General features: G+C 51.6%; 1 protein-coding gene across 2 annotated transcripts; it reads left to right on the top strand.

Annotated features, from left to right (window-relative positions):
- The first annotated feature begins 5 nt into the window (after window positions 1–5).
- On the top strand, window positions 6–13,849 carry LOC122380863. 2 transcript variants are annotated; one of them, XM_043364388.1, is made up of 5 exons: window positions 6–291; window positions 10,647–10,762; window positions 11,063–11,275; window positions 12,106–12,243; window positions 13,063–13,849. In XM_043364388.1, the coding sequence occupies exons 1-5, from the start codon at window positions 163–165 to the stop codon at window positions 13,184–13,186; spliced, it is 720 nt and encodes a 239-aa protein (XP_043220323.1). In that variant the 5' UTR covers window positions 6–162; the 3' UTR covers window positions 13,187–13,849. The 2 variants fall into 2 exon arrangements, with proteins under 2 accessions (XP_043220323.1, XP_043220324.1); XM_043364389.1 differs by lacking the exon at window positions 13,063–13,849 and adding an exon at window positions 12,908–12,950 and having other exon boundaries at window positions 124–291.
- The last annotated feature ends 402 nt before the right edge of the window (window positions 13,850–14,251 follow it).

The raw sequence follows: 14,251 nt of genomic DNA on the forward strand, positions 1-14,251 counted from the left end.
ATGCGCCCCCGGCCGCACGGGGCGGCACGCAAGGCCGCGATAGGCGCCCTATCGTGTGCCGGATCTGCGGCACTATCTGCGCCGGTGGCGCTATCGCGGCGATAGGCGCCCCGCTCGGCCGCCGCCCGCCGGCTGCCTGCACTGTCGCCGAGCTGAGCCGCCATGGCAGCGTTGTGTGGTGTGCGCGCGCTCCCGGCGCTACTGGTCCTGCTCGGCTGCGCCCTGGGCTGCGGCGGCTCACCGCTGCTCGAACTCGGCGATGGTGCCGACATCCCGACCGTGCCGACGCCGGTGAGTACTGACGGACGGCGGGCTGTGGCAGAGGCGGCCTGGGACTGTGGAGCTGTGTACCGGTGTCTCCGCCATACCCCTCACATTGTGTCCTCGTCTCTGCAGTGTCAGTGTGTTCGTTCCGCGTTTCGGTGTCAGGTGTCAGTTTCAGACCCGTCTGTGCCTATTTGTGTCACCCGTGTCAGGCCGTATATCAGTGCCTGTGCATCTTCAGCTTCATGCGTGTCATTGTCGGCGTGGATATTCATTTGTGTGTCATTTGGGGCGCAAGGATATTCTTTATGTGGGAGCTTCACCGAATTTGATAACATTGGTAGCCGACGGGCGCTTCAAGGACATGTCTGACTAAACGGATACACGGTTAAGAGTGTAAAGTGACCGGAAGCGCGTAAACAAACGTAAGGGGGCGCCATCCAGTAGGAGGTGCGCCAGACGGTTACGAGGGCGCCGTGAGACCATGAAAAGGGCACCATTCTCCTAGAAGGGCGCCGAGTGATTGAAAACCATCTATGGTCCAGGGGCACTGGGAGACCAGAAGGGCGCCGAACAGTCAATAGCGCTAAGTTGGTGGGGACGTAGGGGCGTCAGACGGTTACGACTCGAGGGCAACGTGAGACCATTAAAAGGGCGCCATTCTTCTAGAAGGGCGCCGAGTGATTGAAAACGCTTTGTGGTCAAGGGGCGATAAGAGGCCAGAAGGGCGCCGCACAGTCAGTAATGCCAAATTGGTGGGGACGTAGGGGCGCCAGACGGTTACGAGGGCGCCGTGAGACCATGAAAAGGGCGCCGAGTGATTGAAAACGCTATGTGGTCCAGGGGCGCTGAGAGGCCAGAAGGGCGCCGAACAGTAGAGGGATGAAAGACCTAAGGGCGCGAGACGGTCAGGAGGGCACCGTTAGACCATGAGAATGGCGTGGTGCTGTCAAAAGGGCGCCATTCTCCCAGAAGGGCGCCGAGTGATTAAAAAGGCTATATTATCCAGGAACGCGAGACGGTCAGGAGGACGCCGTTAGAGCATGCGAAGGGCGCCGTGCTCTCGAAAGGACGCTTGTAAAAGACTTGTGGGTGCATTTTCATCATTGTGGGGGCATAATTCAGGATTGTGGGTGCATCTGCCCCCATAAAGGGATATAAAATTACGTCCCTGTCTGTGCGCGCTCCTGGCTGTAGGGATACCGGTCTATCCGCTCTGCACAGATCACTCGGTCCGGAGGCTCGTCCCGAGGGCGGGCCTCGGTTTATACTCCAAATCAGCTTTGTGATTCGCCTGGCCAAGAGATCAGCTGGGTCAATGCGAACGGTGACAGAGCTGTGGGCAATGTCCCGATTGGTGGATAACAACAATGAATCACTGCTTTGTAAAAAAAGGTATGCGTCCACTAATACAGTGTGTTTACTCGGCAACTGAAAGCCACAGGCTTGCTGCATAAAGTGGTTACGTTCTTAACTTAATTGCCTCCTCAAATTTGTCGTCGACCAAATGCATCATTGATAACACCTTTGCGGATCGAGCCTAGCAGATATAGCAGCTTCGAAGGTCTTTTCTCGCACAGAACACGACGCTTGGGACACATCTGAAAAGGTCTGCTCATGTTGGTCCACGAGCATAGGCGGCGGAACGCCGGAACGGGGAGAAAACCGGGGCACCGTGCCCCCTTTGATTTTGACCTTTTAATATTAGCCCTATGGGCGTTACATGGAAAGAATGGGACCAAAAGTCGGCAGTGCCCCCCCCCCCTTAACCCGCGCCCTGCTGGGGGGGGGGTGTTTGAACACCCCCCCCCCTTGTGGTTTTTCGCGAATATCTCAAAAACGGCGGCGCGGAGCGCCGCCGTTTTTTGTACACCTTATCATACATCAATTCTACACATGTTGTGAAAATTTCAGACCAAGGTCATTCAAGGTCAGGTCACCAGGTCACTTGAAGTGACCTCACCTCATAAAAAGTTTCAATGTCTGTCATAGCTACACCGAGTGACCGATCGCTTTGAAACTTTCAGCGATTGCTAAGAGCAATAGCATGTACAAAATGTATATCTCAGAATTTTGATATCGATGACCTAAGGTCAGGTCAATTTTGCGACCTCCCCATTATAAGTCAATGGGAGAAAATTGAAATGCGCCTCTTTTGGATGAAAGACATTATAAACACTCCCAAACACCGAATTACAAGTGGTTTAGACACACTGAACTTGAAAATGGTGTCCGTGACCCTTGTTTATGCCCTGAGGTCATCTTAGGTCACGAATGGTATCTAACAGTTTTTCGCAAATAACTTTTGATAGAGGCATGCTAGAGCGATGAAAACGCCTTAGATGTGTTCAGCTCGACGATACGGATCGATTGATATGCAACATGACCCTTTCCGGTCAGGTCATGACCTTGACCTGAGGTCAAATTTTCAAGTTGACCTTTCAAGGTCAAGTCATAGTTCATTCGATGCGTCTTGACGAGAGGAACACGATGCCGGTAAAAGTAAGCTCGTACAAGGCTTGGGTCAAAAGTTATTGCAGAAAAACTGTTTTCGAAAAAATCGGCTATTTTTGCAGTTTTTGCCCCCTGCAGGCAAAACCGTTGACGTTAGGTCAAATCTGAGAGAATTACTCAGAAAGGGCGTTAATAGGGCTATCGAATGCGCTTTTCCGCGGCGCTGTAGCTCTATTGGTTCCCGAGTTATGCGTTGGCTTCTGGGAAAATTTCGACATTCGACCTGGAAATCGGCGAAATTTTGCCTTCAATGACCTCTGGTGACCTGACCTTTGACCTGACCAAAAAATTGACCGAAGTGATTTCGTCATTATTTTTTACGCTCTTTCGAACGCCGCCTTCCGCGTATCGCTACGTGGCCCAGGAGCCGAGTTACAAGGGGGGGGGGGGTGTTCAAACACCCCCCCCCCCCAGCAGGGCGTGGAAATCCAGGACCCCCAGCAGGGCGCGGGTTAATTGAAGGTGTTCCGCCGCTACTGTCCACGAGCTGACTAAGTCTTGCGAAATGCGAATAGCCGAACAGCCGCATCCCGTTTCGTCCATGCGCGCTGGGCTGGGGTCTGGGTATACTGTGCCGCCGTTCTCTGACGTGTTGCGGTACAGTCTACCCCTGCAGTCGAACTGGACATTCCAGTCCGCCGCGGACCGCCGCGCCGCGCGGGTGGCGACGCTGGCCGCTCGTCGCCTGCCGACAGAGCCAGGGTGCTTCTGTTCGACAACTCGTAGTCGCTTCTCGCATCACAACCGCAAAAATATTGCATTCACACGATATTTGATATGCATGCATGATACACGATGTATCTACGCTATTTGTTGGTATGCACTACTTGTCATGAACACTTTGGTTGATCCCTCTCCCGAGATTAAATATAGGGAATATACCATTTTTCCCGGCAATATAAACGGTGCCAATTTATTGACACCAAAAGGTTGGACGCTGAAACAACCGGGAGTTTACTAAGTTATCGACCCTCTCAGTTTTTAAAAGGAAGTGCAGTCATTTCTAGGTTCTCGTCCATTTTCTGACCGAGCCCCGTGGCTCGTTAGGAGGCACCTGCTCACAGGAAGACCCCATACCGTGTGATTTCAATGGGCGTAAAAAACCGGTGTAAGCCCGCTTTTAGGTCCCCCCCCCATACGTCAGATCGCCATCTGTCGGGGAGAAGCTCTGTAAAATATCAGCCCTTATAGAAGGCTGTTCTAACGATAACCACCCGAGTTGTTAGCCATTCAGTCTCTTTATCGCGTTCGCATACACCAATGTCCTTTGTATAACGGCCACGCACTATCAGTCGCGCGGAGCACCACCTAGCTAATGCTGCTGCGGCGACGATGGCCAGCTCGGTTATCGGGCCTCAGTCCCGCCCCGCCCTCACTCAGGGTCGTCGTCATCGCTGACACGCCGATGGACCAGCTGATCGCGGCAGGAATCTGCTCCCCCGATAGGGAGGTGCCGGGGTGGTGAGCTCAGTTCGACAGAAGGCCTCGGAACCAGTGGCGGCGCCACGAATTTTCGCCAGTGGGGGCAAGCTTGAGGTGACCCGACTGTTGTCTGATACGCCGATCTGCAAAATCCATGAGCACCCTGCCCCTAGTTGTTGCCATTCAAAATTATTATGGTTTCAGGTTTCATGCATACATATTGAGCTTAAAGGGACTGTCCCACCTTTGCATTAGTTCTGAGTTGAGATAGCCAGGTTGGCGGCCAGGTTCAGAAACCACTATATATCCTGGTCGCAATATCCTCAGTTTCTTGATGTTAAAGAAACTCGTTCCCTTCATTTGAAAAGTGGGCCTTAGCTAAGGCCCTATCTCTTAACTATTAACGGCCATTTGATGACGTCATTTGCATTTTGAACGCCTGTCACGCATGTGAAGTTTCACTTGATTTACGAATAAGCTAATCAGAGACACTTGTTATTGTATGAGCCGCGTCATATTTGAGAGCAAATACCTATATTTGCTGCCAAATTTCCCCCACATTGACATGAAGTAAATCATTCATTACGTCACAGATCCGATCTAAATGACGTCACGATGAAATATAAAAGTCGCAATATCTCAAAAAGTATACAATGAAAACGCGTAAAAACTTGCAGAATTCGTCACAATATCATGAGTAACATTTCCGAATCCTAAATGGTACTTTTTTGAAGGTGGGATAGTCCCTTTAACCATTAACCCTCGCGGGCCCGGAAGGGGGAGGGCGTTTTTCGCCTCCCCTGGCGAATGTTTGCGATACCTCACGAACGCTTAGGGATAGAAAGACGAAACTTGCTGTACTTTATCCCCCATTGATTTGACATCTTTTGAAAGCAAAAAAAATTGGACCTAGCCTCCTTGACAACGTCACAAGGTCGATTTTGCTAGATCCCTGCACGGCAAACGTCGGCGTCACAGACGTGTACGTGAGGTCAACATAAAACTTCTAAGTTTTTTTTTTCGCAAAGAACTTCAACAAAAATGGTCCTAGAGCTACGGCAGTGGTACAGGTCTCGCGGGTTTTAGCGGTAGGGTTTGCACATAAAAATTTAGTGCTCTTTAGGCTATATCTTCGTCGTCTTAGGCTTTTAAGTGTTGAAAATGCGATCGACTTGTTGGGTAACAAGCCGGCCATGATCGTGTAAAATGGCTTCATCGTAGATCGATTAGTTTCTGAGATATAACCGGAAATGCAAAAGTGCAATAACCTACCGCTTAATCTCGCGAGAGCCGTACCTTCGCATTCGTCTCGTCGAGATGCGCCAAATGACATATATAATGCATATGTTACAGACCGTATGAAAACCCAGTCCGTTTGCAAACGGCCTGGCCCGGTCAGGCCGTTTGAAAACGGCCTGAAAAAGCCGGCCGTTTGCAAACCGCCTGAAATATCAGGCCGTATGAAAACGGCCTAGGCAGTTTGAAACGGCCTAGACAGTTTGAAAATGGCCTAGTCAGTTTTCAAACGGTCTGGCGAAGTACAACAGCCTCTGAAGATTGAACTTAATGGATCCAGCTTGGTCGATGATCAGGTTGTATCCATGTGAATGCTTGCGCATTCCATGCCGAATGACTCGTTTGCATACGTCGAACATTTTCTTACTGTGTTGATGCTCGGCCCGGCCGTTTTTCGACAATTTTACTAATTATACAAGTTCACGGTCCGCCTGTGTACGGCCATCCAGTTGATGGAGCCTGGTGAAGCCACTACTGGTGTGGTGAGTTCTGGTGAAACGTATCACTACAAGACTCACCGATTACCTATTTTGCGGCATAAAACGCCGGAGCGCGCAATGGACATCAGAGTTCACATCAGTGACGCGGGAACCGGGGGGGGGGGGAGGGGGCTAGCGGGGCTGAGCCCCTCCAACTTTTCGGCTGGGGGGACTCGTAATGTATTTGAGCCCCCCCCCCCCAGCTGGAGGAATCGAAATCGGAAATCTACCAACATAATTTCATAGATTCATACATAGGCGCGGGAACCGGGGGAGGGGGCAGTGGGGGAAGCTTGCTCCCACAGCTCTGGGGCCGTGGGGGCGGTGCCCCGCAACTTTTCATGAGGTCAGGAACCGTTGGGGCAGCTTATCCTCCCCAAATTAGGGGTTGTGGGTCACAAAGGAAGAAAGCATGTAAGTGAAAAATCCACCTCTTCCACTGGCTCGGCAACTCATTTGGCAAATTAAAACCTTTATTCGAGGCTGCCAAAACGGTAGGGGAAGTTGGGGCAATGCCGGAGTTGGGGTAAAGCCGAAATTCGAGATATTTCGAAAACCGTAAGACATGGATGCCACCTGTCAGTGATGCTCTGAAGCTTAACCCGCGCCCCGTAGGGCTACCGGCGGACCCTACCACCCGTAGGGGGGGGGGGGCCGTATCGGCACCCCCCCCCCCTAAGATCTCGGAAAGTTACCGGCCGATTTTCAAAATTCAAACGGCGTTCGATAGCCCCACCCGGGAACTACCTTGTGACCAAATTTCATTGACCTAGGTCAAACCGATGACGTCACAGGTCAGGTCAAAGGTCAGATTTTCACCGTTCACAGGCAATTCAAGAAATGTGCTGTGAAAGCGAGTAAATCGGTAATTTATTGAAAACCATCGATGGTACATTGTTCGTCAAACACATACTTTGCTATCTGAGGTCACTGATACCAGGTCAGGTCACAGCGAGGTCAGGTCACCGGGGGTCACAATATGAATGTGTCGTGTGATACATGTTTTATGGTCCATTTTACATGACAAATGCGATTATGTGGGTTAGGCAGCCTTTGGGGCCAGCCTAGGTCACGTTTTTGTGAAGGTCAGGTCAAGGTCAGGTCAAATTAGGTCAAATTTCAAAGTTGATATTTTTGCATAAAATGGGTATTGATTCGATGCAGCTTGTCACGGGGAGTCTGATGGTGGTCTTCGTTTTGCTCTACGAGTTCTAGAATTGCCAAAAATTGAGTTTGAAAATTTGACGTCATCATTTTTGAACAGTTTTTTCGCTATAACTTGGCCAAAAAACGAGGTATCGATCTGAAATTTGGTATGTAGATAGAAGACGGTAGGCACTATCACATGTATCCCGGTTTTTTCGAAACTCAAAAAACTTTTTGGATTTGTTGGCGAATATATCCAAAAAATGTTTTTTTGATTTTTGGGGGTCAAAACTCAAAAATTTCAAAAATTCGAGATAGCAGTTTTGTAGCCCTGTCAATTCTACACCTTTTATGTCTTGATCATTTTTCTGTATCTTCAAAGCTGTAGTCCTGACAGGTCTTCTCGCGAAGGTCTTTTTTCGGTCGAAAATGACAGAACATGACGTCACTCTGACGTCATTTGTGGCCAACCTATCATAGCCTCTGGAAAAATTTTTGGTCACAATGTGTAAAATTGATGCCCGGAGGGGTCCTGAAAGTTTGGTGGCAATATCTCCAGCCGTTTAGGAGATATCGACCGAAAAGGACAGGGGGGGCCGTTTCGGCCCCCCCCTACGGGGCGCGGGTTAAGTGACTACAATTATCGCATGTTTGTTACGAGTCGTCATTCGGAATACTTCGGCTGTGAGGGCGCCAAGAGCGTTTTCAAGGTACGCGTTCCTTGTACTACATGCGCCTTTGAAGCTGCATTTCTTACTCATTATGCTACCGTTTGTCTGGCCAATTCGGTCAAGTAATCTTCAGCATGTCTTTGCATAAGTGTGCTGCCTATTTGAAATTTATACGGCACGTTGAAAAGTTATGGGCCTGCAAATGAAAGTATGGCTGGCTGGGGTAATGCCGAAAACGTGCAATTACGCACGTTAAAGCACGCTACGTGGACTTTACTGCTGTAGAATAGCAACGCGAATTTTTAGTCACACAAATTACACTTTCAACCGGCACAACGGCCTGTTACCTATAAGGAATTATTTACCTGGCATTTTCTTATTATATCACACAATTATAACTTCCAGTGTGCACCAAGCGCCCTCAAGCTCTTAAAGGGACTATCCCACCTTTACATTAGATTTGAGTTGAGATAGCCAAGTAAATAAGTTTGCAGCGAGGTTCAGAAACCACTATCTATCTAGGTTGCAACCCCCGCGGCCTCGTGGTATTGAAGAAATTCGTTCCCTTCATTTGAAAATGGGCCTTGTACAAGGCCCAATCTCTTAAAACGCGTGTCAGCTTTGATAAATTCTGGATAAAGTTTGAGATAAAGTGGCAAAATATCAATATCGGCATTCCCCGTAGATCATTTCTCCCATTTTCGGCTTTCCCCGCAGTCCGGGGCAACGCCGAAAAAGTCACTTCTTTGATATTTTTAGTTTGTGCGCTTAACGGTATGCGAATTCATCAAATGCGCCTGGTATGTTTGAAAGGCAAAAGACTGGCCTCTCGAATGACGCCAACAAGAATAGCTTATGTTGTCTACCTTGTGTGCTACGGGCGTCAGAAAAAAAGTATTCGGCGTTCCCCCAACTTCCCCTAGTTTCTTCACTCAACTGAGACGGAATACCTGACTTTTTGCAAATATTTTCGCTTTTTTTTGTTGAAAAGGCCAAGGTCTGAAAAATAAGTGGCCTAAAACCGGTAAGAAAGCTAGATTTGGGGGGTACCCTAGGCTGATCTCTATTATGGTTCAGCCCCGGGCCCCCCCCCCCCCCCAGTCTGGAAGAAGTTCCCGCGCCACACTGGTTCACATTAGGGTCCTCACCGCGCCCGGTCGACCGCCGGCGGCTGGCCGGTGGCGTACGCCGGCAGTACAGTCTGTCTTAAAAGTATCGCGCAACAGTGCGGGGATCCATCAAGCCCGACCGTGGAGGGACTGTTAAATTTGAGTCACCGAAGCAATTGACATCCTCGTCCATTCCCCAGGTCAATTGGTTCGGTGAGTTTCAAACTATAGCAGGCCCTTTCTCGGTCAGGCTTGATGGATCCACCGTCACTTTGCGCGGTACTTTTAAGACAGACTGTACATACTTGACCATTGCGGTGGAAGGCGAAACTTTGAAGTCGGGGGAAGCCCAGGTCGACCGGGCGCTCTACGGGCCGGGTCTCAGATCTGCTAATCTCTTCCTGACCAGGCCTGCATTCGTCATCGGGAAAATCAGGGAGAATTTTCCGGAACTAGCGAGAATCATCGAGGATCACGAACGTTATCGCGACAACGAGACATGCTGAAGATAGGCGCTCAACAATAATTTTCCGACGGAGAATATCCGAGTGACAATATTTTTCCGGATGCCGAATGCACCTCAGGATTTCATGATGCCATGTAATGTCATGAAACGGTCGTGCTTCAACAAACTCAACATTGTCCCAGCTGTAACTTTATGCAGACCAGATTGTTTTCAAAATGCCTAGACCGTTTGCAAACGGCCTGGTGTCTGGAAAGTTGTCATACGGCCTAGACGGTTTGCAAACGGCCTGAAATTTCAGGCGGTTTGCATACAGCCTGGAATTTCAGCCCGTATTCAAACGGCCTGACTTTTCAGTCCGTTTGCATACTGACTGGGCTGTCCAGGCCGTTTGCAAACGGCCTGAATCGGGCCAGGCCGTTTGCAAACGGACTGAGTTTTCATACGGCCTGTAACACATATACACACCTATCACATTTTGCTTTACCTCCCTGAGCTCAGTCTCAGGCTAAGGGTTCCCAAAAGAGGGTGATCTCTATTCTCTTCTCCGGCCGACTTTTGACAAACTGACTCTCAACCTCCTCGAGGTCAAGCTCGAGGACAGCCTTCTGGTGAATGAAAATGAGTAGGGGAATGAGTGGGAGTAGGAGATATGCGACAGGCGGTCCGAGAACGAACGTTCTGCTGATGCACTTGATACGGGGATCGTCAAAAACAGACGTACTATTACAACCGCCTATCATGAATGTTGCACCGGTCTTCTGTTCCCTTTTCAATATCAGCCAAATTTTGTGGGGGCAAAAACATAGTCTTGCCCCCACGGCCTCATGCCAGTGGGGGCAGTCTGCCCCCACTGCCCCCACGGTGGCGCCGCCCTTGCTCGGAACCAGCAGTAATCGGCTGAACAAACACGGACACTGCCCGGAGATTATTTGGATAACAGAGTAATGGTGGAGCGCCAGGGGTTGAAATTAATCGTTTGCATTGTTGGGGTAGAGAAGGCACTCTACTTGCGAAGTGACTTTATGAAAACCCTTTCCTGTATAAGCAGCCGTTGCGCAATATAATATATCGACCCGAGGCACACCTCGGTTAAAAGTTAGCGGCAAAGCAAAATTTCCAGGAGTAGAGGAGTAACTTCTACACCACTTGGCTGCACGTTCATGCAATCTATGCAGTCCACTATAACCCGATTATACAATGCAAACGATCCCGCCGTCACTGACGTCCGAAGTCACCGTTCGCGACTCGCGGTACTGACGACTGACGTCACTCCACACAGACGGAGTCGACCGTGATCGACGTCCAGGAGCAGATCTACATCCTCACCGGCGTGTTCGTCACCTTCATCGTCTTCCTGCTGGTCGTCAGTCTGGTCACCGCCTATGTCGTCGTCGGGTGAGCTTCAGTGGAACGCCGGGGCTGTTGGCACTCAACTTCAAACGAACACATAATCGCCGAGGACCGGCTATTTACAGATCTGACCCTGGTCCCTGGTCGTGTTGTTTCGCTGATACTCGTATTTCAGTGTACGCAAAAAGCGAAAAGGGAAAAATATCAAGCTATTGCATCGCAACTCATTCAATCACAGCTCTCCAATCAGCAGCTTCATTAAAATCCCACACCAAACACCACCTGTGAACACCGCTCCCCATTCTGCATCCCCGCTGACCGCCCGCCCCCGTGCCCGCTCCTCAGTATGAATCAGACGATCAAGACGCTGCAGGCGGCCGGCGCCGGCCTGACCGCTCAGTCGCAGAAGCGGGCCACCCGGCGCAATCCCGTGGCCTCAGCGGCGCCACCGCAGCAGCGCGACAACAGGGCGTTCGCTCCGGACGACGACGAGGACGAGCGTTGGGGAGGGGACGAGCTGCAGAACCGCGGCTTTGACCAGTACCCCGACCAGGGCAGGTGAGGGAAACGGTACCCGGTCAGTACCGCGACCAGTACCCCAAGTAGCACCCAGACCAGTACCCCGACCAGGGCAGGTGAGAGGACAAATACCCAGACCAGTACCCCGACCAGGGCAGGTGAGAGGTCCAACACTGCGACCAGTACCTGACCAGGGCAGGCGAGGGAAACAGTACTCCGACTAGCGCCCAGACCAGTGCCCACACCAATACGGCGACCAGGACAGGTGGGGGAAACAGTGCCGCGATCAGTAGCCCGACCGTACCAGTACCCCGACAAGGGCAGGTGAGGGAAACAGTTATAACGCGATCAGTTACCCGACCAGGCCAGGTGAGAGGAACTGTACACCGGCCTGGTGAGAGCCCGTTGAGGTTTTCCGGTCAGTCTCCTGAAATATGGTGCATGTGAGAGTAGGGAGAAGGGGGGATTCAGAGTGGTAAGTCAAGCGACAAGTGGTAAAGATAGCCAACAGGAGTGTTTGGTATCACGTGCGTCACCTGTTATCGGTTGACGAGTGTCGCCTTAAAGTGAACGACACAACGCTGTTCCACGATATTGAGTTGCCTCTATGCCACGTCATTGCGAATTCACCAATTTTAGATCGTGTGAAGTTATTGACGTCATTCTTCAGCGGCATAATTCACCCTAAATAACTCTTTCATCCCGTTGTCGATCGGAAGGCCATGGAATATTCGAGAGATTTAATCCACGAAAGCAGATTTGCTTGTCAGTTTGCTAATCTTTAGGGCATTCATATAGCCGAGCATGGTTCGAAATGAGTTCCCCTGGCCTGTCCCTCGGCCCGCTGACCCGCCACCTCACGCCGGCAGGAGCGAGCCGCCGCGGGCCGGCCGCCAGCTCTCCTCGCCGACACACATCTCTGAGCCGCACGGCTTCGACCGGTTCCACCAGCCGCTGCCGGACGCGCACATGCCGTCCGACCGCGCCCGCCGAGACAGCAACTCCAGGTGAGCGGTACAGACAACTCCAGGTGAGACAGCAACTCCAGGTGAGACAGCAACTCCGGGTGAGACAGCAACTCCAGGTGAGACAGCAACTCCCTACAGGTGAGACAGCAGCTCCGGGTGAGACAGCAACTACCTACAGGTGAGACAGCAGCTCCGGGTGAGCAGTGCCGAGACAGCAACTCCAGCTGAGGCAGCAACTCCAGGTGAGCAGTGCCGAGGCAGCAACTCCAGGTGAGCAGTGCCGAGACAGCAACTCCAGGTGAGGCAGCAACTACAGGTGAGACAGCAACTACAGGTGAGACAGCAACTCCAAGTGAGCGGCGGCGAGACAGCAGCTCCGGGTGAGCAGTGGTGAGACAGCAACTCCAGGTGAGGGGCGCCGAGACAGATGACCCCAGGTGGGCGGTCAAGACAACTCCGGATGAGCGATAAAGTTAGCTCCAGCGCCCAATCTTATCGCCAGTCTTTCAGAATGACTCTTTTCACGGCACGAGATCAAGTACGCAATCTTCCCCCCGACACTGAACCATGCATCTGACACTAATCTGAGCCCACTGACACTGACCTGCATCCTGTCGCCAGTGACCTGTGCCCCTGACACTGACCCTGAGCCCCGCCGCCAGTAGCCCCTGCCCCTGACCACTGACCCGCGCCCCGTCCTCAGGTACGGGGCCGGTAAGGTATATCCCTGACCACTGACTCGCGCCCTGTCCTCAGGTACGGTGCCGGTAAGGTATGTCCCTGACACTGACCCGCGCCCGTCCTCAGGTACGGGGCCGATAATGTATGTCCCTGACACTGACCCGCGCCCGTCCTCAGGTACGGTGCCGGTAACCTGGCGCGCCTGCCCAAGGGCCCGGCGCCGCAGCCGGGCGGCTACGACGGCCGCTATCCGGACGGCCGAGACCGCCGGTCGCGCTCGCCCGGCCGCGGCCAGTGGTGAGGGCAGGCGCCGACAGACAGCTGCACGGAGACCGGACTGACACGGTCCTCAGGATAGGACTGACACGGTCCGCAGGATAGGACACGGTGGGCAGCTACAGGGACTGTCTACGGCCCACTCCCGACAGAGGGCTGTATGGTGACAGACGCTGAACTCAGGCTCCGTGAGACGGACCAGTGGAGTCGTGACGGCCACCGGTGTTCGGGGCGGACAGCGAACACGGCCGAGAGAGTGGCTACCATGTGGGAATGAGCGGCTTGAACGGAACGGCGTGGAGCTGAACAAAATGTGATATCACCCTACAGATATGCGGTGGAATGATTATTACTCAAGTACAGTTCATGCTACTGCTGCTGAATGCTACAAAATTGATTCCATAACTCAAATGTAAGGACAAGATAGTATTTAGTAATGTGCGCGAATTGTCATTTGAAAATATATTTGTGTTTTTGTTAAGAACTTATCGACGAGAACTTTGAAAACGCTAGTAGTTATTAGTGAAATTAAACGCAATGTAATCTCCGCAAATCGTTAAATATTATCATATACACATATACTACCAGCGCTCGTGTTTGCAGAACGGAAGAGTGATAAGCGTGTTAATATTTAAGGTGTGTGAGTCTAGATTCCATTCTACGAATAAAGCCATAAGCGTCATGACTATCGGTTCGTAATTCGTCAAAATGATATGGTGATCGGTGACTCTGAATCCTTCGGATAAGTAAAACGAGTCACACAGAGTTACCGTTGTCTATTTATCTCTCGCCACAGCCAGCCGTGTCACCTCTCGACACTTGGTCTCACAAATCAGCGCTCACAGGGCGCCTCGCACTCGTATCTCGACTGTCACCGATATCACAACTGATAGGGGACTTTACTGACACAGTGCGCCCACACAGGGCCCCTACCTGCGGCGCGTATCGCGACGGCGAACGATCAAGGCGATAGCGCGTTCAGGAGCGTCTTTCAGCGTTCGGACTTACACCTGAAGTGCGCCCGGCCCGGCAGGGGCACTATCACAGAGTAGACACAGGGTGTGCGACACCGGATCCTCCTGAGAGTCGC

The sequence above is a fragment of the Amphibalanus amphitrite genome, unplaced genomic scaffold (assembly GCF_019059575.1).
Source record: "Amphibalanus amphitrite isolate SeventyFive unplaced genomic scaffold, NRLGWU_Aamphi_draft 000108F_arrow, whole genome shotgun sequence".
Taxonomy (NCBI): Eukaryota; Metazoa; Arthropoda; class Thecostraca; order Balanomorpha; family Balanidae; genus Amphibalanus; species Amphibalanus amphitrite.